Source organism: Sminthopsis crassicaudata, chromosome 1 (assembly GCF_048593235.1).
Source record: "Sminthopsis crassicaudata isolate SCR6 chromosome 1, ASM4859323v1, whole genome shotgun sequence".
NCBI lineage: Eukaryota > Metazoa > Chordata > Mammalia > Dasyuromorphia > Dasyuridae > Sminthopsis > Sminthopsis crassicaudata.
In genome coordinates, this window is record NC_133617.1 from 575,786,134 (window position 1) to 575,811,638 (window position 25,505).

General features: G+C 36.2%; 1 protein-coding gene across 2 annotated transcripts; it reads left to right on the forward strand.

Moving 5' to 3' along the window:
- The first annotated feature begins 151 nt into the window (after positions 1–151).
- MARVELD2 (MARVEL domain containing 2) lies at positions 152–24,478 on the forward strand. Of its 2 annotated transcripts, none has more exons than XM_074282215.1 (7): positions 152–276; positions 3,147–4,307; positions 7,775–7,810; positions 17,470–17,618; positions 17,844–18,015; positions 23,049–23,099; positions 24,343–24,478. In XM_074282215.1, the coding sequence occupies exons 2-7, from the start codon at positions 3,162–3,164 to the stop codon at positions 24,463–24,465; spliced, it is 1,677 nt and encodes a 558-aa protein (XP_074138316.1). In that variant the 5' UTR covers positions 152–276; positions 3,147–3,161; the 3' UTR covers positions 24,466–24,478. The 2 variants fall into 2 exon arrangements, with proteins under 2 accessions (XP_074138316.1, XP_074138315.1); XM_074282214.1 differs by lacking the exon at positions 152–276 and adding an exon at positions 384–518.
- The last annotated feature ends 1,027 nt before the right edge of the window (positions 24,479–25,505 follow it).

Below are 25,505 nucleotides of genomic sequence, written 5' to 3' on the forward strand. Positions count from 1 at the left end.
GGTATAGGAGGGGGAGAAGTTCTGCCCTTTTGGTGCTGCTCCCTGGACCACCCACGGGACACCTTTCTCCGGCGTCTCGCGTTTGGGATTTCCCAGATGCCCCCTATTTCCCGTATGCTACTGCAAGGAGGGGTCGGGGGCCCGAGGCTCGAAAAAGGCGCTGAGACCCCAACCTGCTCCAGGCACTTCCGGCCCGGCAGCCAGGGACGCCTGCTTCCTGGTCCCGCCCCCGGAGCGGAGCTCTGAGTTTCTGGTTTTCCTGCCTCCGAGGCACAGGTGAGTTTCTTAGTTGGGGGAAGGCGAAACTGGTCGCCCACGTGACCCTAAGAGGCCGAGCGAGAGGGGCGCGTGGGTGGGGCGGTCAGGTGTGCGTGCTGGGCTGGCGAGCCAGGTGTGCGCGCTGGGCGGGCCTGGCCCCTGGACCGGCACTGGCGCTCTCCACCCCATCCACCCCCTACCCCCCCCACCTCCGCTGCGCTGCCGCCGGCTGCTCCGGGAGCCGCGGAACTTCCTGCCGGGTAAGTGAGGAAGCCTGTTCGGAGCGAAGCGGGGGTCCCTGGGTGAAGGCGGGCTGGGAGAGAAGGGATTGTTGGCGACTTCCCGGGGCTCTCTGCGAGTCCCCCAGAAAGGGAGCAGACTTGCTGCGGGCTTGGGCACCGGGCGCACCCATCCTGAAGAGGACTAGGCAGGACCCGGAGCGCTCCCGCCCTGGGGCGACCGGGGGCAGGATTCGGGCTGGCCGCCGGGGCTGCGCTGTCTCTTGGGTCGGGAAACCCGGCCCCGACACAGTTAAAAGTTACTTTCAAGCGCAAGTAAACGAAAACCCCAGGTTTGCTTAAAAATCAGGCGAACCCCCCCCACCACCACTTCGGGCCGTAAGGACGCGGGGCCGAGGGGCTCAGAAGTGAGAGTCCCTTTAGGTCACCATGCCTAGACTGCAGACCGCGTCTAAGCTTTCAGGGTCCCGTTTGGAAAGAGCCCCCAGTGGAAGGGTTAGGACTGGGGCACGAATTCTTTGCCACACTGTGCGACCTTAGGTAAGCGAAGGGGGTTCGAGCCCTCGTCCATAAAAAGAGCTGCTTGGGACTTGTTTGGCTTCGGAACTACTCCACAAGTCTCCGATTATCCTGTCGATATTTAAGAACTGAAACCACTTATATTATTATGAAAATAGTTTTGACCTGAGAGACCCCTGGATGTCCTCCAACCACAGGATCAGATACTTCTGAGAATGTCCTTTCTGACTTTACAACTGAGATTTTTTATGCAGACCAGAAACTACAAAGTATGTTGTCCTTGAACATTGAAATACTGAAAAATCTGAGGCGTTTCCCATGGACCTGACGGTTTTAAACCGAAATCTGGGGATCTCTCTTTGCTATTTTGGAGGAAGGAGGTGGTATTTCTTGGGAGATGAGCAAGAGATAGATAATACGCTAACCCATCATTATTACACTTAAGCAGGTTTCACTTTTAGAGATTGTGAACACATGCAGAACCCAAACAAAAACAATACCAAACCTGTTGTTCTGGGATGGTGAACCTGTTAAAACACTGAATTGAACTGCAAGCTTGAATCAAAATTTAAAAACTGTTCAACTGGAACACCAGAATAATTCCTGAACCAAACTCGAATGGGATCGTTGCTTCATTTATTTAGAACCCTTAGGAAGTTTATAGGGTACATGCATATTTAAGAAATGAATTCGAGTCTCCACTAGCAATTACAATGCAAATATCCAGATGAATCGTTTAATTCTTAGTGTCCCACTGTGCTCCAAAGCCCAGTGATTTAAAACATGTCCCTTCTCATGTTTGGGTCGTTTTTCCCCTCTCCCTAAGATGAGGAGGTTGAACCCGATGACATCTCAGTCCTTGCTCCACTACTTTTTATATTAGTTCTATCAGGATTTATCAGCAACAATTGGTGCTGGAAGACCAGATGCACAGATGAAAGTGGGTTGGTGTAGGGACAGACTAAAAGCAAATACTGAGTCGTTGACCCATTTAGACTCCTTTAAGAATTTAATTTTTTAAGCTCTATGAGCTTTCACTTAAACTTCGTGAATTGCACAGTAGTTAATGGACCAACTAGTCTTTTATGCACTCACAAATAATTTGCTAATATTTGAGAGGGGAAAAAACTGATATTTTGGCAAACTATTTTCTCCCGAATGAGTCCAGGTGATTAATTTCCATCAAGAAATTTACTATAAGAGGACTTAAATGCTGATTTTATGAATTCTGTCAGTTGATTCCTGAAATATATTTTCTCTAGGCTTACATAGAGGGTTAAAAGGTAACTCTTGGAAGATCATACAAAAGCTGTTATGAAAGTAATGCATTTTGTAGGTGGTACTCCCTTTTCCTGGTTAAACACAGCCCCGTTATTGTAACCTTCAGAATAGGGAGCAAAGTTTATGTTTTTAAATTATGTAATTTTTGATTGATGTGCTTTTTTGTGATTTTTGTTACCTTTTTTTTTGGTCTGAGTTGATTAGTCACCAAGGATTCACTTTTGAAAATCTGAAGTTTCAAATATTATAATCTTTGCTGTTTTATGCTGAACAGTTATTCTGAGTTAGCTTTTTTAATGAACTTGTGATTTTATCAAGATAGGGAGATCCCTAATTAGCTTTCTTGTTTAAGACAAATTGATTCCTTGAAGTATGTCTAGTCTCCCTATTTGGTATGAAGGAAATGTGAGATACCTGAAAAGAGTATTGTTTCCTGACTTAGCAAATTACAAATATAATCATACTCTCTATATTTTACTTCAACATCTGAAAACACAAGTTTTTCTGTAGATTCTTTTAAAAATAGTATTTAAGGGTCATCTGAGATAGGTTTGGTTTTTTGGTTTTGTTTTGTTTTACAATAATGCCTAAATTTAAAAAAATGTTTTATAGAGAGCACAAATGCAAATATTTCAAATTACATTTTGAAATTTAGAACTAGTTTTAAAATTTGGGGAGTAAATTTGCATCTCAGGCTATCTCTGTTTCATAAAATTGCCAAGCATTAAATTCCGATAATGAGACATTTCAATTTTTGATCCTCGCAATATCAGCAGAAAAAGAACTTAACAGGTAAACTGAAGGAGAATATGACTATGCATAATATGTGACTTTAATTTTCTGAAATAGGTGTAAGAATCACAAATGTCGTCAAATGGCATGGTGCCGGAGAGAAGATCTAGGAACCCAGGCAGGGTTTATGATGATGTTCCAGTAGACTCCTATCAACATGATACAATGAGGACACTTCAGAGTCTGAGAGACTGTGAATTAGCTGTGAGTGCAGATCCTTTACCACCTCCACCTCTCCCTTTACAGCCACCATTTGGCCCAGACTTTAATTCAAGTGACACAGAAGAACCTGTTCTAGCTCCAAATATCAAACCTGTAAGGAGGTTTGTTCCAGATTCTTGGAAGAATTTCTTCAAAGGGAAAAGGACTGACCCAGAATGGGACAGACCTGTGTCTGACATTAGATATATTTCTGATGGTGTTGAATGCTCCCCGCCAGCCTCACCAGGAAGATCAAATTACCCCAGTGACCATAAAGATCCATATAGAGAGTCTGGTGGAACTTACAGTTCGAGGAAAGAAACGGAAGCATTTCTCCCTCAGGATTCCTATGGATCCCTAGGACGGCACACACAAACAGCCCTAACTTACAGCGAAAAGGTAGAAGAGTACAACCAGAGATACTCCTACATGAAGTCATGGGCAGGACTACTGAGAATCCTTGGTGTTGTGGAGCTTCTCTTAGGGGCAGGTGTCTTTGCTTGTGTCACAGCCTATATACATAAGGACAATGAATGGTATAACCTGTTTGGATATTCACAGCCATATGGTATGGGCACAGGTGGCCTGGGCAGCATGTATGGAGGCTACTACTACAATGGCCCCAAAACCCCTTTCATACTTGTTGTTGCTGGGCTAGCTTGGATTACAACCATTATTGTTCTGGTTCTTGGTATGTCCATGTACTATCGGACCATTCTTTTGGACTCTAGTTGGTGGCCTTTAACTGAGTTTGGAATTAATATCGCCCTCTTCATTCTGTATATGTCTGCAGCCATAATCTATGTAAATGATACCAACCGGGGTGGACTCTGCTATTACCCTTTATTTAATACACCAATAAATGCATCCTTTTGCCGAGTAGAAGGAGGACAAATAGCGGCAATGATATTTTTGTTCGTCACAATGATTGTTTATCTCATTAGTGCTATAGTTTGCCTAAAGTTATGGAGACATGAAGCAGCGAGGAGGCACAGAGAGTATATGGAGCAGCAAAGGGTAAGTAAGTAATAAAACTGTTGTCAGATGAACCTGAAAGTGTTCATTCGTTATTTATTGCCTTTTGTGTTGACAGTTATCACTAAATATTCCTATACCAAGGCATCCACTTCTTAGTTCCATATTGTCCCACAGGGCAGAAGGAATAAATCTGTTAATGCAGCCAAAAAAAAAATTGTGTTCCAGAATATAGAAATTCTTTCTCTTTGTTACTTACATGGCACAGCACTCTTTTTATTCCATTCTTGTATTTGAACATTGTACTGCTGTGAAAGTGAGCATCAGTTCTTAGTGTATTGTGTATCCTCTCTATCACGCTTATCTTTATTTCAGGTGAGTATGAAGCTAACTATATAGATTATATGATTTTTGAGGATCCTTCCAGGTTTAAATCTATGATTTTATTTTTGAATTATTAAAATCAAATACATTCTTAGGGGAATACTGATAACTGACTCATTAAGAAAGTTTTTCATTGAGCTAAATCAAATTATGTAGATATACTATTTGTCACTTCTAGTTTGCTAAGCTGTTGGATAATTGAGTTCCATGAGTGCAGTTACTGAAATTATACTGTGGCAGCTGCATCTAAAATTTCTTAGAAATGTGATGGAGCTTTTTTTTTTTTTTAACTAACTGCTTTCATTTATCAAGATATAATGAAAATATCTACTAGGGCACTCTGGACCCCCTTTTTTTTAAATTTTGAAAACAAGCAACATATAGCAAAAACTCTGTTGAAATTACTTTAATTGAACCACAGTAAAAATATTAAGGGACACTTTTATAAACTATTTTAAACTGAAAAAACTTGGTGTTTTTCCTCTAAGGAAGTGTGTTTATTGGAATTTCCTGTACCAGTGAGAGAGTCAGAATTTATCTTCATTTCAATCAGAATTGCAAACACCAAGATGTATAATACAATTTGATAAAACTGCATACAATATATAGTATGGCTAGAGCTAACACTACACCTGAAAATTGACATCTACGATGTTATCATTATCATTAACTCACACTGGCATTGTCATCTTAATTTGATTGGCAACTTCATCTAAAAAAAATTGAATAATTTGAAAATAATCACTTTGTATAACGGAACCTCAGAGTACATTTTCTTTTCCAGGTCTTCTGCTTAAGTTATTGGTACTAATTTCTGGGCATAGTCTTCTAACTCCTAGTGAGGTTTGAACTCACTTTGTGCTTTTCCCCTTTATAGTAACTCGCCAAGTTGGAGGATAAAATCTAATCTAAACTCTTCATTTTGTAAGGAAGGAAATAGAAACACAAAGAGAAGGGTCTTGCCCAAGGTTACCCTGATGGTTGATAGTAGAAGCTAAATTGTAATCCATGTGTCAAGATACTGGTAAAAAGCAGGTTCCACTGTCCTAAGCAGCCTTAGAATTAGCCAAGTTATGATATTTTGTTTGGGTGTATAAGGAATGATCTGAAGTTTTTTTTCTCCCCTTTGTTGACTTTTTGTGCTATTTAGACAAACTCTAATTATTTGTGATAATATAAGCCAGTAATTAACATAGATCATTGCCGACTATGGTTAAGTCTTTAAACAAACAAACTTCAGTTCAGCTCTTCTTGTCAGTATCCCCAACTTTCCAATTCAGCTGAATTCTTCAAAATAAATTATTTCCTAAAGTAGCCAAAAAGTTGTGTTTTCAATTTTTTTTTTCCCCCAGAGGCAGTTGGGGTTAAGTGACTTGCCCAGGGTCACACAGCTAAGAAGTATTAAGTGTCTGAGGTCACATTTGAACTCAGGTCCTTCAGACTTAGGGGGTGGTGCCCTATCCACTGTACCATCTAGCTGGCCCATTTTCAAATCTTAGGATAGAAATTGGATATCATTGTTCTCCTAAGACTTTGATTTTTATAAATCAAAGAGAAAACCATAGAATGTATAGATGTATAGCTTGAAAGAATCTCAGAAGACATATAGTCAGTTTGGTTAGCAGAATCAGTTAAGTATCATTTGACTGTATAATTTTCTCTTTAAACATCAGACACATAACAATGATTCAGAGGACAATATAGTGGCAACTCCCTCTTCCTCCTACTACCCACTTTCTTCTCGGCAGGGATGAAGTAAATGCCTTACAGTAAAATAACCTAATTCATTTATTCAAAATTCCAGTAAATGTTTTAAAAATAAACACACTTTACTGTGTATAGAGCAGTCCCTTAGAAGCTATGGAAACAATTTAAAATATATTTTTAATTGTTTTTAAGTGGTATTTTATTTTTCCCCAGTTACATGTAAAGATAATTTTGAACATTAATTTTTCAAAAATGGGGTTCCATATTTTCTCTCAGGACATGGGCCCTGTTTACAATCCTTGCTTATCCCGTGACTGCCTCTCCCTAACCAACATTTTAGAAAAAATTCACCCATCATACTTGACTTCATTTCCTTGCCTCAAGCCATCTCTGCCACAATTTCACTGCTGCTGACCACTATTCCTTTTCCAGTTATGAAACCATGATCACATCCAGTATATTCTATTTCCTGTATGGAGTATATATCAGTCTACTTCTCCATAGCCCTACTCACTATACCTATCTTTCCAAGCCAAAGAGCCTGGCTTTCATTCCCCTATTTGAGTTTCTTCCTTATTAAAAGGTAAACTCTTACTTAAATCAACTGTTGCTGAGTGAAATGAGCAGAACCAGAAGATCACTATACACTTCAACAACAATACTGTATGAGGATGTATTCTGATGGAAGTGGAAATCTTCAACATAAAGAAGATCCAACTCACTTCCAGTTGATCAATGATGGACAGAAACAACTACACCCAGAGAAGGAACACTGGGAAGTGAATGTAAATTGTTAGCACTACTGTCTATCTACCCAGGTTACTTATACCTTTGGAAGCTAATAATTAATGTGCAACAAGAAAATGGTATTTACACACATATATTGTATCTAGGTTATATTGTAACACATGTAAAATGTATGGGATTACCTGCTGGGGGGGGGGGAGTGGAGGGAGGGAGGGAATAATTTGGAAAAATGAATTAAAAAAAAAAAAAAAAAAGGTAAACTCTTTGTTAAACAGGGACTATCTTTGCTTTTATATTTGTGCCTCAGGACTTAGCATGTAATAAATACCTAATAGATGTCTTTTTAAAATTTATAGTAAACAGCATCCATAAACTAAATCAGAGTATCAAATCCAAGACAGCCACCCCTTATCCCTCCTAGACCATAGACAAATTAAAATGTAATTGGGAAATAATTAACAAAATAAATAAAAAATGTAATGCATCATAGGTAATATTAATTTGTAATTTTCTAAGTCAGTGTGCAGCCATGGACATCCATTTCTATTTGAATTGACTCTACTGAACTAGATAATTGATGTCTAAGTAATTGAAATTTAAGCCCTGAATAAATATTTTAGTGAATGTCTTTACATTACTTTGGAAATTTATTTTTGCTTTTTTCTTTTCAGATAAAGGAACCTTGTGCTACATCTAAAAGAACAATGGTAAGAATAGTTAATAATTTTTATTTCCTATTTCATGTCAAAAGTAGAGGAAACTGTACAATATTTTCTTTTTTAAAATTATGATCTTATCTCCTGTATGATAATTCCAAAGTCTTCTATATTTTCAATTCTTTCAATAACACAGATTCCCAACATTTTTTAAAATGCAAAAATTAACTAACTTCATCTCATGCTTTAAAAGTGAATCAGTTTATGTCTAAGTGAATTAAAATGTGAAAAAGTGTTACCTATATTCTTTATGTGCTTAAGAAAATTTTGCTATCATGAAAGTGGCTAAATTAATATCATTTGACTATCAGATGCCTTGTTGAAATCAAGTTCAACCAAAAATTTTGCTGAAATCACCATAACGTTCCAGCCCCTTACACACACCTCCACAAAGCATGTTCCCAATCTTAACAATTCAGAGACTTTCTCTGACAAGTAAACTCTTGATGGTTTCTGTCCATCCTTGCATTCTCTTATATAAATTTTCAAATCATTTCTTTAATAATCTATGATTTTTCCATTAGATTCTAAGATCTTCCTTTTCCCCATTCTTAAAACCTAGGCCACTGGGCCATCTCTAGTCTTATAACACTTCTTCTAGTCTTCATAATTCCTCAAACATAACTGGTAGTATTTCTGTAATCACCTCTGCTGGAGCAAATATATTGATAAACGGCTTAGAACAGTACCTGGTGGGTACTTAATAAATGGGAACCTAATAAACGCCTTTCCTTCTTTCTTAATAAATGCTTGTTTATTCCTTCTTTCTTATAAGTTCTTGCAGTACTAGGAGATTGTTAGGTCTAGAAACTCATTCACTTTTAATTTTTTTTTTTTAACATTTTGGGGGCAGCTAGGTAGTTCAGTGGAGAGAGCACGATCCCTGAAGTCAGGAGGACCCAAGTTCAAATTTGGTCTCAAGACACTTAACATTTCCTGGCTGTGTGACCCTGGGCAAGTTACTTAACCCCAATTGTCTCAACAAAAACAAAACAACATTTTTTTTTAAATTCCAAATTCTCTTGTGGGGCAGCTAGGTGGCACAGTGGATGGGTGCACTGGCCCTTGAGTCAAGAGGACCTGAGTTCAAATCCAGTCTCAGACGCTTGACACTGACCAGCTATATGACCCTGGACAAGTCACTTAATCCTGATTACCTCACAAAACCCCCCCACCAAATTCTCTCTCTCTACCCCTCTCATTGGGAAGGCAAACAATATAATATCTCTTATTCATGAAACTCAAATTCACTTAAAAAACTTTAGTTATTCCTTTAGAGGAGGAAACACTGCATGAAGACCTGTGTCAGACCAAGAGCAATGACTTGATCTCTGGTTTTCTAGTTTGCTTCCTAAGATAAGGGATCTTCTTTGTATTCTGTTTGTTGTGGACTCCTTTGGCTGGCTCATGGAGAAAGTCTATAGATTTCTTCTTAGGATAATGCTTTTAATTGTACAAAATATACAGGAAAATAAAGGAAAACAATCTTACTGAATTTATGGATTTCCATGGCTCTGAACCTTACATTTTTTTTCACTTGCTTTGGGCTTCCATCCCTTTAAAATCATATTTCCTCTACTATTTTTTTGTTCAGTGTGAATTTTTTTCTCCCCATGAAAATGAAACAGAAATTAACTTCTATTCTCTGTCACCATTATACTATCTATTCTCATGCAGGAAAATTCATGCCTTCCTTGCTCTTGTTGCTCCAAACATACTTTTTTTTTGACCCGCATCCCACCTCTTTACTATTCTTCTTGATGGCACATTTTGTAAACCTCAGTTCATTCTTGGGTTTAGCTTTTCCTAATACTGTTCTCCCCAATCCATGCCAACATATTGTATCTGTCTTTGGACACATGCCCTTCATTCTATCTTTCATAGATCTCCTTTCAAAATCCAATCAAAAACCGATCTATCTTCATTATAAACTCCAAGAAAGTGTGCTGGGCCTTCAGTCAGGAAGACTACCATAGGCAAATGGCTTAACCTTTGCCAGCCTTACTAAGGATCAAATGAGTATAATGTATGTGAAATACTTAGCAAAATTCTTGCCTAATTTAACAACTTTTCTAAAAGTTTCTTTCATTTGTACATTTCTGAGCTCTTCTTTCTTAGGATAAAATCCAGAATGAGCCGTTCTCCTTCTTTCTTCCTTTGCTTTTTAAAAGGAAAAAGACCAATAAAAGGACATTAATTTATTTAAGTGTTTTGCTTTTAGCAGCTTATTTCAACTTAGAAAGTGGCCTCTCTGATATTTCAGTTCTGGTATTTGCTGACAAGACTATATTATGAGGGAGTTGCTAAAGTAAAGAAACACAGTATTACACCTACCATCTGTAATTCATATCAGTTCATTTTCTTTGGTGTGCATTTCAAAGCCCTCAAAGTCTAGAGTTCATAAATACAGGAGAGGTCTTGAAGCATTTTAATTTGCTGGTTTATGTATAGATTCAAAGTACCCATTTTGCACTTGACTTTTCCTAATTAATAGCAGATGAGGAACATGTGAAAAGTGGAACATATAATTATTTGGGAGAAAATTCAAGCTAATAAAATCAAAAGTCAAGGAAAATAATCTGTACAAAATAATCCTTTAAGAGACTCTCTTGACTATTTTAAAGGAATACTTTGTTTAATTAAAAATCAGTTCAAGAAGTCAGATGAACAGGATGATAAACCTATTTAAGACAACCTGGAATGGTGAGATTGGAATCTGCTACTTCCTACCAGTAATGACTGTGGGCAAGTCATTTAACTTTGATAAACCTGTTTCCTTATCTATGAAATGAGCAAGATTATCTTTGAGGTCCCTTTCATCTCTAGATCCAAATTCATCTAAAAAACTTGAGTTCACATGTATATGCACATGTGCATGCGCACACGTGCACACACACACACATACCTCTCTCTCTTTGCAGAGAATTTAGCAGCCACAGAAAGAGAATAGTGTTATGTGTTATCAACCAATGTCTCTGTATCAGGTAGTTTTGTTTAAATTGTTTTCCATAAGAAAGGAAGATTTTATGGTGGAGAGGTGGTTTGAAGTGACTGAAAACAAATGACATTTTAATTTTTTTTTTTTTTTTTAAGAGAACACAACAAGAGAATTAGTTTAAATAGCTGGTATTTTACATAGCACTTTTGAGTTTGCAAAATACTTTACAAATATTATCTCATTTTATTATAAACTCAAAATAATCTGGAGGATAAATGCTATTATTATCCTCATTTTACAGGTAAGGAAACTGAAGCAGAAAATATAAATGACCTGCCCATGCTTTAGCTCTGTTCCTATATCTGTGCACCACATAGCTGACATGATTTAAGAAAGAAACCATGAAATAACAAACATTTAAATAGGAAGAAAGATTGCCCTAAAGTTTTCTAATACCATTTATTCTCTACACATTGTGTTCAAAGGGAATAGAGTGAGGTGTTTTAATATATGGGAATTAAGTAGGATGAAAAATGATGTCATTAAGATGAAGATTGTGGGAAACAGCTAATGAATCATACATTTCATAGTATAGAAGCTTCTAGGACAGAAAGTGGTACACATCATAAAATGTGGTCACAGTATTAGCCATGCTTAATTGTTTTTCTTTTGCACAAGAGATGGTTCAATTCAGGGAATTTTAAGAATTGGTGGTTTTTCCTCAGAAATATAATGATGTAAAAATAAGAGACATTGATAAATTAAATTTTTTTTTAAAGAAAAAAAATAAATGATGCCATAAGTACTGGGTAATTATTGTCAGGACAATCTATAATCAATTGTCCTAAAATTTAAATAGTTGTATGTGACTGAGTATTCTTTTACATTTGCATCATGGCATAATGGAATAATTACTGAATTTAGAATTTAAGACTTGGATTCAAGATTTTTTTGCTGAGTTGGTTGTGATCATAAATGAGTAACTTGCTATGCTTAGCCTTGATTTCCTCATCTGTAAAATGGGGATAAGAATACTTATGTTTCTGTGAGGAAAATTCTTTGTAAATTTTAAGACTCTAAATAAAAATAATTGGCTGCAGAATATTAAACCTAGAAGAGTAATATTAGTTGTCCCAAGATTATTTTTATCAGAACTACCTCAGATGAGAAGAACATGATAAAAATAATAATAATAATAATTCTATAAATGTGGCCTATCTTCTTTAGTAACACCAATCAATAGTCCAACTTATTGAGTTATTTACATTTTGCAATAGTCTTACGTGGGCCAAAATGAGGAGGAGAATATAGTCTTATATAAAATCAGACTTTCCAATGAGACTATTCTAGAGTTCTTTTATACTCAAGGCAGATGAATTTAATAACACTTATAAAATTTTGTAGGCTCAACTCTGCTTCATTGCTCAGAACTTTGAAGTACTTATTTATGTATTTAAGCAGACTCAAAATTCCTTTTTTGAGAAAAAATTCGACAGGTACCCTTACAATCTACTTTTACTTGGGAAAAGGATAGCCTTCTGACCAGACAGAAATACGAATTAAACTATTAGATGTTCAAAATAGATTGTCAGCTCTGACTTTAACAAATAAATCATAAGCACAGGAATCCTGCTTGATTCTTCACTTAACCTAACCATCCCTGCTACCATACATTTTCTCTCTCTCTCTTTTCCCCTTCTCTACTAATCTTCTTAAGGAAGTCATACCCCTTTGCTGCTTCTGCTTCTTACTTGCTTCTAAACTCTCCACAATCAGGATTCAGACTTCATCATTCAAATGAAACTATTCTCTCCAAAATTACCAAGTAATTCCATATCCACTTACTTATCTTTTCACCGCCTTTATCCATGGCCTCTTGGCCAACTTTGACACTGCTGATCACCCCTTTTCTCTTAGATAGTCTCTTCTGTCTGGATTTTAATCATATTGCTGTAGTGGTTCCTAGTTTTTCTCATGTTTGTTTCCCTTTCCCTCTCCTTTGCTGGATCTTCAGCAGATCATTCTTTGTGTCTACGGGTTTCTTCTAAGACTGTTTTCAGGTCCCCATTCTCTCTCATACATTAACCTGGGGAGAGTGATATTGCTTTTAAATACTTTGATAACTGTATTTCAATAAAATCAACTCCTTTTATTTTTTTTAAACACTGTGTGTGTCTCTGTGCATTTGAAAACATTATTATGAGAAGTTCCATAGGTTTCACCAGATTATCTGAGGGGGGTCCGTGACGCAATAAAGATTAAGAAGCTCTATTCTATACTGTCTCATTTCAATGGCTATCTGATCATCCCATGGATTCAGTGGTCATCTTTACATAGATGAATCCCAAATTTGATTATACCATCATTCTCTCTCTTGAGGTCTAGTCTCACATTCCCAGCTGCCTTTTGGATATCTCAAAGTGGAGATATCCTGATTGCTAATAATTTAAGATTATTTTTCATTTGCATATATCTATTATATGGGCATAGTCTTTTGCATATTGCCTCTGCAATTAAAATGTAAGCTTCTGGAGAATAGAAATGGTTGGTTTCTTTTTTTTTTTTTTTTTTATTCTTAACTCTGATCACAGTGCCTGGCAACTAATGGATGCTTAATAAATGCTTCTTGATTAAATCATCAATACACAGTCCTGATCCAAAGAGAATTTAACTATGATCTTACCCTTAAGACATTGATTTTTTTTCCTGAGGCTGGGGTTAAGTGACTTGCTTAGAGTCACACAGCTACAAAGTGTTAAGTGTCTGAGACCAGATTTGAACTTGGGTTCTCCTGACTTCAGGGTTGGTGCTCTATCCACTGTACCAGCTAGCTTCCCCCCATTGATTTTTTTAAAATAATATTTTGGTTTTTTTTTTCAATTGCATGCAAAAATAATTTAAACATTCATTTTTCAAAATTTTTATTTACAAATTTTCTCCCTCTTTTTTTCCTTTCCCTAAGACGATGAGCAATTTTATATAGATTATACATGTGGAGTCGTGTTAAACATTTGTGTATTATTCATATTGTGAAAGAAAACAAACTAAAAACAACATTAAAAAAAAAAAAGGAGAGAAAAATAGTATGCTTTGACTTACATTCAGACACAATTAGTTCTTCCTCTGCTGGTGAATAGCAAACCAGATTTAACTACTGTGATTCCCTTTACCATCTTAAATTTATAGACCACCCTATTCTCTTGTTTGGTATGGTGTTCCTACTGCTTTATGGCCTCTGACTGTGTGAGGTTCAACAGCAATCACTGTTTCCACCCTGTAGCATCCAGTCTCCCTTTCCCCTTCCACAAAACTCATGCTTCCTCTTTCCTTCACCTTCCCCAGGTCAGTTTGAGAGCTCAACTTGGCATTTTGTCCTTAGCCATCCAATACATGGTGTTACCTCTTGACTGGTCACAACATGTAGTTTTTGAAATTAGCTAAAATTAATCTAAAACACTAAAACAGCCATATCTTGTATACAAAGAAGTCATGGAAGAAGAATCTTTATTCAATTGTCAACATAGTCACCTATCTGTATGGGGCTATTTGGGTACATTAGTTTATAGAATTTTGACCTGGAAGAGAGCTTAAAGATGATCTGGTCCAGCTTGTTCGTTTTACAGATGAACAAATTGGGGCTTCCAGAGATAAAGTGCTTTGGCCAGATAAAGGTATACTAAGTAATGATCTATTCTAGTATGATTCATAGGAAAACCCAGGCTCCTACAGTTGACTCCAGCCCTATGCTGTTTGAACTCAGCTTTTCTCTTCCTTTCTTCTCTCTAGCTCCCAATAAACTTTTTAAAAATTATAATTTTATTACTAAAAGATATAGTGTAGAGAAAAGAGGGAGAATGTTTTACCCCAGAACCAGATGAGAATTACAGTCATCTGTGACTTTCAGCAGCATCCTCTATTCTTCTGTTTGTTTTTCTAGCACCAGTGACTAGCTCAGGTTAACTCTCATTCTCAATACACTATGAAGGAATTTTAGGTTATAAACTCAATTTGAAATAAATTGTCAATATGAGCTTGCAGGGATTTGTTTATCTTGACATAGATTTTTGTTGTTTGGTCATTCAGTGTTGTCTGATTCTTTATGACCCTGTGGACTGTACTATCTATGAATTCTCTTGGCAAAAATACTTGAAAGATTTGCCATTTCCTTTTTCTATGAATTATATCTACTAGACTGGGGGGATTCATAAGACTTTTTTTGCATCATGGACCCAATGGCAAATAATGTTTTTAAGTAAGATAAAAAAAATACATAGGATTACAAAGGAAATGAATTATATTAGAAGAGGTTTTTTTTTGTTGTTGTTGTTGCTATTGTTGTTTTTTGCTGAGGCAATTGGCATTAAGTGACTTGCCCAGGGTCACACAGTCCAGGAAGTGTTAAGTATCTGAGACCAAATTTGAACTTATGTCCTCCAGATTTCAGGGATAGGGCTCTATCCACTGTGCCACCTAGCTGCCTCTGAAATACAAAAGATTTAAAACCAAGTTCTAGATTAAGAATTCCTATTCTTCTTTATGCTCTCTAATATCATTCTCTTTCTGAACTGCTGGCTCTTCCACCTGGATCCTTGGACACTGTTGGTGTTTTTTTTTTTTTTTTTTTTTTTCCAGTCACTTTAGGCAGACAGAATCTTTATTTTTAGCGATCTAGAGTCATTTACTCTAGAGATTAAAAAGTCCCTTTGGTTTCAGATAGAAGTTTCTTTTTCATCAGTTATATTTTTCAAAGTCCTTATTTTCCTTTTTCCTTTTAATCTTGTTTTCCTTGTTCTAATCAGACTTCTCCTTAGACGGTGTATTTGATTAAAGTGTTGAACTTGGACTCAGGAAGACTTGAATTCCTGCCTCATCTCCTTCACTAACTGTGTAACACAGAGGCCTGAGCTCTTTCCACCTGAGTGACTTCATTTGCAAGATCGATATTACTGTGAGAAAATGTACAAAGCATTTTGTAAATACGAAGGCTTTACTGTTAACTATTACTGTTTTACAGCAAAGTGATTCTGCCATATAGAAAACATTAAGTTATTAACATTATTATTATTATGTGATCAGCAAATATTTGTTGATTGAATAGCTGTTTTTTGCTTCTAGGGAGAGGAGCGAATCTAGAAATTAGATAAGACTGCTAAGGATTTGAGAGGTAACTGATAGTTCAAGGATATATAGTCCACCCCAAATATTCAAAGGGACTATTTATGTCCAACCTATGGCAGAGCATTACGAGTTTGTATTGACAAGATCAGCCACAATCAGACACACTGTAACTGACTCTAACAGTGATGTCTTTTGATCCTCCTTGAGAATGGAGGACAGTCTTAGTTCCACTAAAAATTGTCAAAAGCTTATCTCAAGTAATTCTGGAAGCCTTCTCTAGCTCAAGAATATGATGCTATTCAAGAAGAAAATGATAGTTCAAATATGCCTCTAAAAAGTACCTTCTAGACTTACCAGTGTCCAGAATTTTGTCCAGAGGACAGGGACCAGTCTAGAAGGAAAGAGGGAGCAAATAACACTAAACAAGGTCTGACCCTTGGTTAGTGGCTCCTAGCTTTCACTTTGAATCTCTCTCTATTTCTCTCTTCCCCCTTTCCCTTTCTCTTTCCTTCTCCCTCTCCTTTCCTTCTTCCTCTCTCCCCCCTCTCATTTTATGTTCCCTAATATATTTGGCTGAGAAACAGTTCTCATAGTTAAGAGATAGATCCATTAACTTTCTTCTCATTAAGGCAGGGACTTAGGTAGGGCTAGACTTGGAAGAGATTTTTCATCTCTGTACAAGGGAATTCTGCAATTTACAGCGTGACTTGGGATTTCCTGTTATGGACTTGACATAAACTTATATTTATTTGTTTAAAAAAACTGATTTTGTTAGTCAAAATCATTTTGGATCATTTCATCCATCTTTATCCTTTTTCTGAATACATAATTTTATTTTTTGGGGGGAAAAGACCACTCTGTTCTTTAGAAATTAGTTGGTTCTGAGCCAACATCACTGGCCTGCTTTGGGTGAAGAAGGGTTCTGTCTCCCCCTCCCATTCCTACTCTAACCCCATCAGCAATCACCATGTTGCCTTCTCATAGAGTCACATACCTCAGTTATATTTCAACATATTAAGATAGCCATCATGTTGACCTACAGAATCCCAACAGTGTTTTCTCATAACATGTAAATATTTACTATCTAACGTATTGTTACATTTCTTTTTCTCACAAGACAAAAGTTAAATAAACCAATATATTTCATCCCTTTTGGTAGCCCATTTGAGCTTAGGCAGCAAATAACATATTTGGACTCAGGTAGTTAATCACTTTATCTCAAGTACCTGGTGACATGTAATTTCTCTATTGTTTTAATGTTTAATCTTTGAAACTGCCTCAGATCCTTTTAAAGGTAGTCAGGATAAAATCTTAAATTGTTGAAGATATCTACCCATCTCTACCTTATACAATTATTTTGTGGGGAGTGAAATGTTTGACATAATGAACTCTCATTGGAATTCAAGTCTAATACAAATCTAAATTTAAAATTTTCAGAATTCTTTTCTGATGAAAATGAACTATTGGTTGCTAAGTGAATGAGATATTAGAACTTTTCTTTTGCCCCTTCCTCTTTCTTTTTGCTGAGCACGAATTCTATCTTAAGTGCTTTTGTCTTTAAAAAAAAAAAAAATTGTTGTAATCTTAATTTCAGCATGAAATGCCCAGCAGTGATGAGAGACAGAGAGACTCAGAAGTTAATTTCAAAGAGTTGAGAGCAGCAAAAATAAAGCCTGAACTGCTTAGTGGACATATCCCAAGTGGACATATTCCTAAACCCATAGTGATGCCAGATTACGTAGCGTGAGTACATTTTCTGAAAATGCCTCTTATGTTAGAATTGTAATAAATTTCCATTTTGTGGTTTTTATTTCTTCCTTCATCATTTCTTTACTGATTCATATTTTAATTTATTAGTTCTTTCCTTGAGTTCAAGTTTAAATGATAGTTGTTAAAGAGAAGGCCAAAACCACCATTTTTACTTGCCTTAGTGTCAATTTACAGATTTGTGGGGTTTTTTTCCTTCAGAAAATACCCTGTGATTCAATCAGATGATGAACGAGAACGCTATAAAGCTGTGTTCAAAGACCAGTTTTCAGAATATAAAGAACTGTCTGCTGAAGTCCAAGCAGTCCTCAGAAAATTTGATGAGTTGGATGCAGTGATGAGCAGATTGCCACATCACTCAGAAAACAGAGAGGTAAGAAGAACCTATAGTCGTCCAAAGAAAGAAATCAATGATTATAGACAGAAATACAAATCATACTTTTATAGTGTTCTATTTCTAATTCTGTCCTCTGAATTTAAGAAAATCATTTTAATTTGGGAGGAGAAAGAAGTGGTCAAGATCTGTTTTCAAACTACATCTTAAGGTCATGTGGCAAGATTAACCTCAAAGCCAAATCTATTGTAATTTTTTTTTCACACTTTGTTAACCCACTTATTTTTCTACTTAAATTGCAAGAATATTCAAGCATTCAAGCTTTTAAATAAAACCTGCCTCTTATAAGTCACAACTAGACACTGTGCTATATATACAGATTCGTACCTTCATATAGTTTATGGTCCATTAGTAAAAGACAAAACTTGTATTCCTATAACTATCCTAATAGAATATAAGATAGAACACTAGACTGGCCCTAGAGTCAGAAGAACTTGAATTCAAATAACTCATACACTTGACATTAGCTGTGAGACTTTGGGCAAGTCAGATAACTCCAGCTTCTTTGACAAGCTGACAAGCTGAAAAGAATAAGTAGATAAGGATATTAAGTAGTGTGAGAGTTCAAAGATAGAAGAAATCACATTCATTTGTGGATGAGAAGCAAAAAGGCTTACAGAAATCTTAAGATATCTTAAAGATTATAGTTAATAGGAATTGGTTGGGCAGTGGGTAAATATATCTACACTCAGGGAATTTTATTTACAAAGGTATAAGGGAAGCCAAAATACATTCAGAGAATAAGAAGTAATCTAATCCATCAACAAGCATTTATTTGGTGCTTCCTTTGTGCCAGCACTGTGCTGAGGCTGGGAAAGAATGGGGAAGGGACAGAGATATAAAGGAAACTAGTCTTTGATGTGGAAGAGTTAAATTCTGTCAGGAAAAGAAATCCATACCATAGCAAAGTCGATACAAAATGATGGAATTAGGTAAAAGCAGAGGAAGATTAGAAAAGGCCTCCTGCCAGAGAGATTATTTATTTATTTATTTATTATTAATTTTATAATTATAAGAATTTTTTTGACAGTACATATGCATGAATAATTTTTTTTTTAAATAACATTAATCCTTGTATTCATTTTTCCAAATTTTCCCCTTCCTCCTTCTACTCCCTCCCCTAGATGACAGGCAATCCCATACATATTAAATGTGTTACAGTATAACCTAGATACAATATATGTGTGTAAATCCAATTTTCTTGTTGCACGGTAAGAATTGGATTCCGAAGGTATAAGTAACCTCAGTAGAAAGACAGTTTACATTCAATTCCCAGTGTTCCTTCTATGGGTGTAATTGTTTCTGTCCATCATTGATCAACTGGAATTGAATTAGCTCTTCTCTATGTTGAAGATATCCACTTCCATCAGAATATATGTTCATACAGTATCATTGTTGAAGTGTATAATGATCTTCTGGTTCTGCTCATTTCACTCAGCATCAGTTCATGTAAGTCAGAGATATTATTTAAATTGAGCCTTGAGCATATCAGGGATTCTGGGAGGAGGAGTGCATTCCAGGGAGCAGAATGAGAGTTACTCAGAAAATAGTTTTGATCCACATCATGGAGGGTCTTAAATGCAGTCCTACTGGGCAGCCTTTACATTGCTCTGGGATTTTATATGTACCTACAGTCAATTGTGAACGGATTTACCTAACCAATTGTGTACAGAGATAAGAAATTTTTGTTTAGGCATTAAGAGAAAATTAGATAGGACCTGGAGTCTAGTTAAGCAGAAAGAGGGGATCTGTGTTAGGAATGAAGAAAGGGTCAAGTTCAGGAGATCCCCTGGTACAGAGAGGAGGAATTCATCTCAGACCTAGACAAAGAAGTTGGAAATAGTAATCATGGTTAAATAGTACCATGACTAGACTTAATTGATAGGAGAGAGCTTCAGTGAGAGTTGGTATGGAATTAGTGAGTAGTGATTGTAAATAGAAAAAAAAAAAAAACAAATCAATGAATATTTTTTCAAAATATATGTAAGATTAGCAAAAAGGAAATTCTGATAGAAGTTCAGAAGGTTTCCTTCTGAAAGGAAGGTCACAGACAAGAAAAGCAATTTTGTTTTTAAGTCCAGTATATCCTTTTTTAAAAAGTAAATTATAAAACAGAAGAGCATAGTTCACATACACTGCTATTTCTTGTTCTTATTTGTTTTTTTGGAAATGTTCATGTCTTTTGTTTTTTAAGTTTATAATTTTTTTTAAAGGAAGAAAAGAAAATCAGTAATAAATGGGGTTGTACAGCAGGGACTGGGTTGCTCTTTTTACCTGGGAAGGTAGGGATAAGTCTCATAGGCTTTTTGGGCAGTTTCAAACTAGAAAGAATCTGAAGGAATTGGGAGTTTTTGATTACAAGATCTGTCTTTGCTCAGTGGGAGGAAGATGAATTTTTATTCAAGAACAGAAATAGGGTCAGCTAGGTGACAGTAGATAGAGCACCAGCCCTGAAGTCAGGAGGACCTGAGTTCAAATATGGCCTCAGACACTTAACACTTCCTAGCTGTGTGACCCTGAGCAAGTCACTTAACCCCAATTGCCTCAGCAAAAAAAAAAAAAAAAAAAAAAAAAGAGCTGTAATAGTTATATTCTTTGTTGTTTAACAATCTTGCAAGTAAATATTCAAATCTATGAGGCTATAGTATAATCATCTCTCTCCTTAAGTAAAAAATAATAGTTGCATTTACTTTTTTAACTACTTAATATTTCAATGAGTCCTTAATCTCATCTATAGAAATATTGGCTAAGCTGGTGTAGATCACAATTTACCCATACCTCCGGGGGAGGCGGGGGAGGAAGGTGTTCAGTAGTTTCAGTCATATTCCACTCTTCATGATCCCAATTGGGGTTTTCTTGGCAATGATACTAGAGGGGTTTGCCATTTCCTTCTCATTTTACAGATGAGAAAGCTGAGGGAAACAGAATTAAGGGACTTGCCCAAGTTCTTACAGCTAAGAAGTGTCTGGGGCCAGATTTGAACTCAGGAAGATGAGTCTTCCTGGTTCCCCACAGTGCTCCATCTACTGTATCCTTCTTGGGCATATGCTCCCATAACTATTCCATGGGAGCCTGCCTTTCAGTCCTTTAACATTTTATGTATCCCAGTGAAGCACTGTGATTATCCATCTCATCCATATAGAAATCCTACATTGATTACCATGAGAGTAGTAGGTCCTGGGGCCTTGAAGGCTATATCATAGATGTGGAAACTCTGGTGACTTCTACCACGAGGGAATGTCTTTTGAATGCAAGTGACACTTCCACAAGGAAATAACTATTTTAAGAAACTAACATGGCTTATACCCATGGCTTGTAATTTAAGATATTACCAGTACCCAAGAGGAGCTTATGGGATATAACATATTTATAGAATAGTAAAAACAGGATATATGCAAAATAAATATGCAATAATGGGGGGAAGTGGGATGTCATAAATGCTAGGGGGAATCAGGAAAGACCTTGAAGGATATGTTCCTGAAGCTGAGGCATTCCCAGAATGGCAGACAGCCTGCAAAAAAAAAAAAAAAAGAACAACAACAACCAAAAAAACCAGATAGAATGCCATCTGTGGCACAGTGTGAGGGGCCAAGTTTGGCAAACAGAAGGCATGAGAGGGAGTAATGTATAATTGTCCTCAGAAGGCAGATTGGAGATTATCAATTAATTGTCAAGAGCTTTAAATGCCAGACAGAGGTGTGTATAATCTATCCTAAAGATAGTCAATTGGGACAACTAAATAGCAGATAGATAGAGTTCCTGAAGTCAAGAGGACCCAAGTTCAAATCTTGACTCAGACACTCAAATGCTTACTAGCTGTGTGACCCTGGGCAAGTCACTGAAGATTCCTTAGAAGATACACCATACTGAAAAATCATCTCTGAAGAAATGGTCACTTTGCAAAAAGTTGCTTTATTTTTATTTTATATTAAAATATACTTGAGTAATTTCCCATTCTTCCCAGTCTACTATGTTTTTAAAAAGTAGTAAAATCCTCTCCAAATAAGTTTTTTTTTTTTTTTTTCCCAGATTAGATTTTACACTGATTTGTCTCTATCTTTCTCTAAAGGAAATATTTAATTGGAGAAAAGTCCTGTCAAGGGATTTAGCCATAGACAGTACTCCTAATTTCTTCACTAACCACCCTACTTCCTTCCTGCCACCACCCCCCAGTTAGCCATTTTAACAAAACTTTACATCAGAGAATATGTGTAATATATCAAATTCATCACTATTTAGGAAATAATTCACGGCACATACTATACTGATGTTGAATAATCCTTGTGTTTTAAAAAATTGCCATGTCAGATTCTAACAGAAGAAAAATTTAAATATGATAGAGTAGAAGATAATCACATATCACTAGATTATATATCCTGTCCCAAAAGGGCAGCTAAGTGATGAAATTATAGAGCACTAGACCTGGAGTCTAGAAGAATTATCTTCCCCGAGTTCAAGTTTGGACTCCTAGTTTTGTGACCCTGGACAAGTCACCTAATCTGTTTGCCTGTTTCCTAAGGAAATGACAAATCACTTCAATATCTTTGCCAAGAAAGTCCCATATGAAGAATCAGACATGACTAAAAAAATTACTGAACAGTACTGAAAAACTTCTGTCACCCCAGGGACATTTTATTCTGATCACAGTCAACACTTAGTAAATCTTTCTTGAATAAATTTTTATTAAAAAAAAATTAGAAGAATTTTAAGACTAAAGGTTTTCTCTCTCTTCTTTTTCTCTTTCTCTTTCTCTCTCTCTTTCTCTCAGGCAGTGGGTGTATAAATGACTTGTGCAGAGTCACACAGCTAGGAAAATGTTAAGTATCTGAGGCCGAACTTGAACTCAGCTCCTCCTTACTTCAGGCCTAGTGCTCTCATTTTTTATTTAATATAATTACATGGCTGGGGGAAGGGATGTCATGAAAATGTTTTTATTATAACCTTGATAGAAAACAAAAGTTTTTAATTATAATAAAAAGTTCCCATATTCAGTTTTATAATCCTATTTTTAGGAACACGAAAGAATTTCCAAAATTCTTCAGGAATTTAAGAAGAAAAAGAATGTAAGTATATCTATAAATTTTAACTACTATAATTTAACTGCTACTGAATAGTCAAGTACCCTGACTTTTAGGGCAAACAGCTGTTTTATGGAATGTTAATTATTTGTATGTGATTTAAACCAAATTATTTAGGGAAGCAGGAAGTATATATTTATTTTTTTCAGTAACATTTTTTGGTCTTTTTAAAATATTTATTATTTCTTCTTCCCACAGTTCCCCCAATTAAACAATAACAAAACATGAAAAGTAAAACTTTCATTAAAAATATGCATAGTCAAATGAAGCAGAATCCCTCATTGGTCATATCCAAAAATATGTGTCCTGTTCTGCACTTTGAAATCATCACCTCTCTGGCAGGTGTTGGGTTGTATGCTGTCTTTGATCCTTTGGAATCATTTTTGTTTAGTGCATTGATCAGAGATCTGAAGTCCCTTAAGCAAAGAATGAGAATAAAATCCGTGTGTGTGTGTGTATTCTTTTCATAGAGGAAAAGAATTGGGAATGGAGGAAACACCAATTCTCAATACCTTCTTTGCTAAATGAAAGTCCTGCAGTTCCAAAGGATTTGTGATTAAAAATACTGTCCACCTCCAGAGAGAGAACAGATGAACTCTGTACAGATTAAAACATGATGTTTTCCACTTTGGTTGGTTTATATAGAAATATATAGTGCTCTGAATCGTTCTTCTTCTATCCCTAATTAATCTCATACATAAGTAAAATAATAGCTTGTACATATATAGTACTTTACAGTTTACAAGGAGTTCTCTTTATAGCCTTATCCTTATTTAATTGATGAAGAAACAGAATCAGAGGGATCATAAGTTAGTAAATAGTCCAATCTGGACTTGGATACAGGTCCCCTAGTTCCTAATTTACTTTTTTTTTTTTGGCTGAGGCAATTGGGCTTCAGTGATTTGGCCAGGGTCACACAGCTAGGAAGTGTTTAGTGTCTTGAAGCCATATTTAAGCCCAAGTCCTCCTGATTTCAAGGCTGGTGTTCTATTCGCTGTACCACCTAGCTGCTCCTAATTCACTCCTCTTTCTATTAAGACTGTACTCCCTTTTCATAAAAGGCAGGTACCTCAAAAATTATTAGGTTACTTGTAGACAGTTTTCGGTGGACATTGTTAGGCATTTACAGAAGACTAATCTAAAAGGATGTTTTTCCAGATTACATTTGCTTTTGTCTTTCCTTGTCTCAGAGAAACCAAAAATGAAATATTTGATGTTTTTCTTACAGGATCCTACATTTTTGGAAAAAAAGGAACGTTGTGAATACCTGAAAAATAAGCTTTCTCACATAAAACAAAGAATTCAGGAATATGACAAAGTTATGAATTGGAATATGCAAGGTTTTTCCTAAACCTTATCTAAAATTTTTTTTGTATGGAAATGTGTTTAATATTTATTTACTGCCATATCCTTATGAATTTCATGATATATCTAGAATTGGTTGCTATTGGAAACCAGCTTTTGACCATTTTAATCTGTATGAGTGCTAAAAGATTTGTTTCCATTCAAGTACCTCTAATTTTTAATTCAGTATGTACCTTTATTTAGAATGAAATGTTCATTTCTGAAGAAAATATCTTTATACCTTTTTCTTTAGAAGGTGTCCTCAGGAAAAATGATATTGAAATAGTGTCTCTAATAGGGGAGACCACTAGGATATTCTTAGTAATATTTGTATTGTCACACTTCTGTCCCCCAGATTTTCCCTTCCATAAAAAGATGAATTTCTTTCCTTAGCCAGAGTTGTCATCTGTTTCCACAAGTGGAAGAAATGCAAAGCATCCTTGTTATAAAATTCTTTAATCCGCAAGTCTAAAGTAGCCAACCCGAAATTGTGATTTCTCATTTTATGCTCTTGGCCCTTACTGTCAAAGACAAGAAAATATTAAATATTGAGCAGAAACCAAAACAACTTTTTACCCTATTCTAGGGGTGATATCTACAAAGGGTGATCCTGGGCTCACTGGGGCCATAGAGAGGATCCCTCATGTCAGCTCTTCAGTCAACTAGGGTCCTCCCTTTCTAGCCTGACTTCACATAACTCCCCTTCATGCATTCCAGTCAAACTGGATTAACTGTTCTTTAAACTCAACTGTTATTTCTCCAATTCTGTACCTTCTCCCCGTCTGGAATGTGCTTCCTCTTCACCTGTGCCCTGGGAATCCTATATTTAATGGTTAGTTAGGAGCTCCAGCCCTTTTTACCCTTAAGCTAAAGGTGCTCTCTCCTTTCCCGTTAACTTTAGAGTACTTTTCCTGACCCTCTCTTTTGCCCCTGTTATGTTCTATTTGTATTTATGTGTGTACATTTTGTATTATATTTGTGTATGTGTCACTTTCTCATCCCCTCACCCTGTTAGAAAATAATCTCCTGAAGAGCAGGGTCTCTGTC

What these genes read in the sequence shown, in the direction of transcription:
- MARVELD2 (XM_074282215.1), top strand. Translation starts at nt 3,162, where the DNA reads ATGTCGTCAAATGGCATGGTGCCGGAGAGAAGATCTAGGAACCCAGGC. An exon ending in GTGATGCCAGATTACGTAGC is followed by an intron (nt 17,619 to 17,843) that starts GTGAGTACATTT and finishes TTTTTCCTTCAG; the next exon opens with AAAATACCCTGTGATTCAAT. An exon ending in ATCACTCAGAAAACAGAGAG is followed by an intron (nt 18,016 to 23,048) that starts GTAAGAAGAACC and finishes TCCTATTTTTAG; the next exon opens with GAACACGAAAGAATTTCCAA.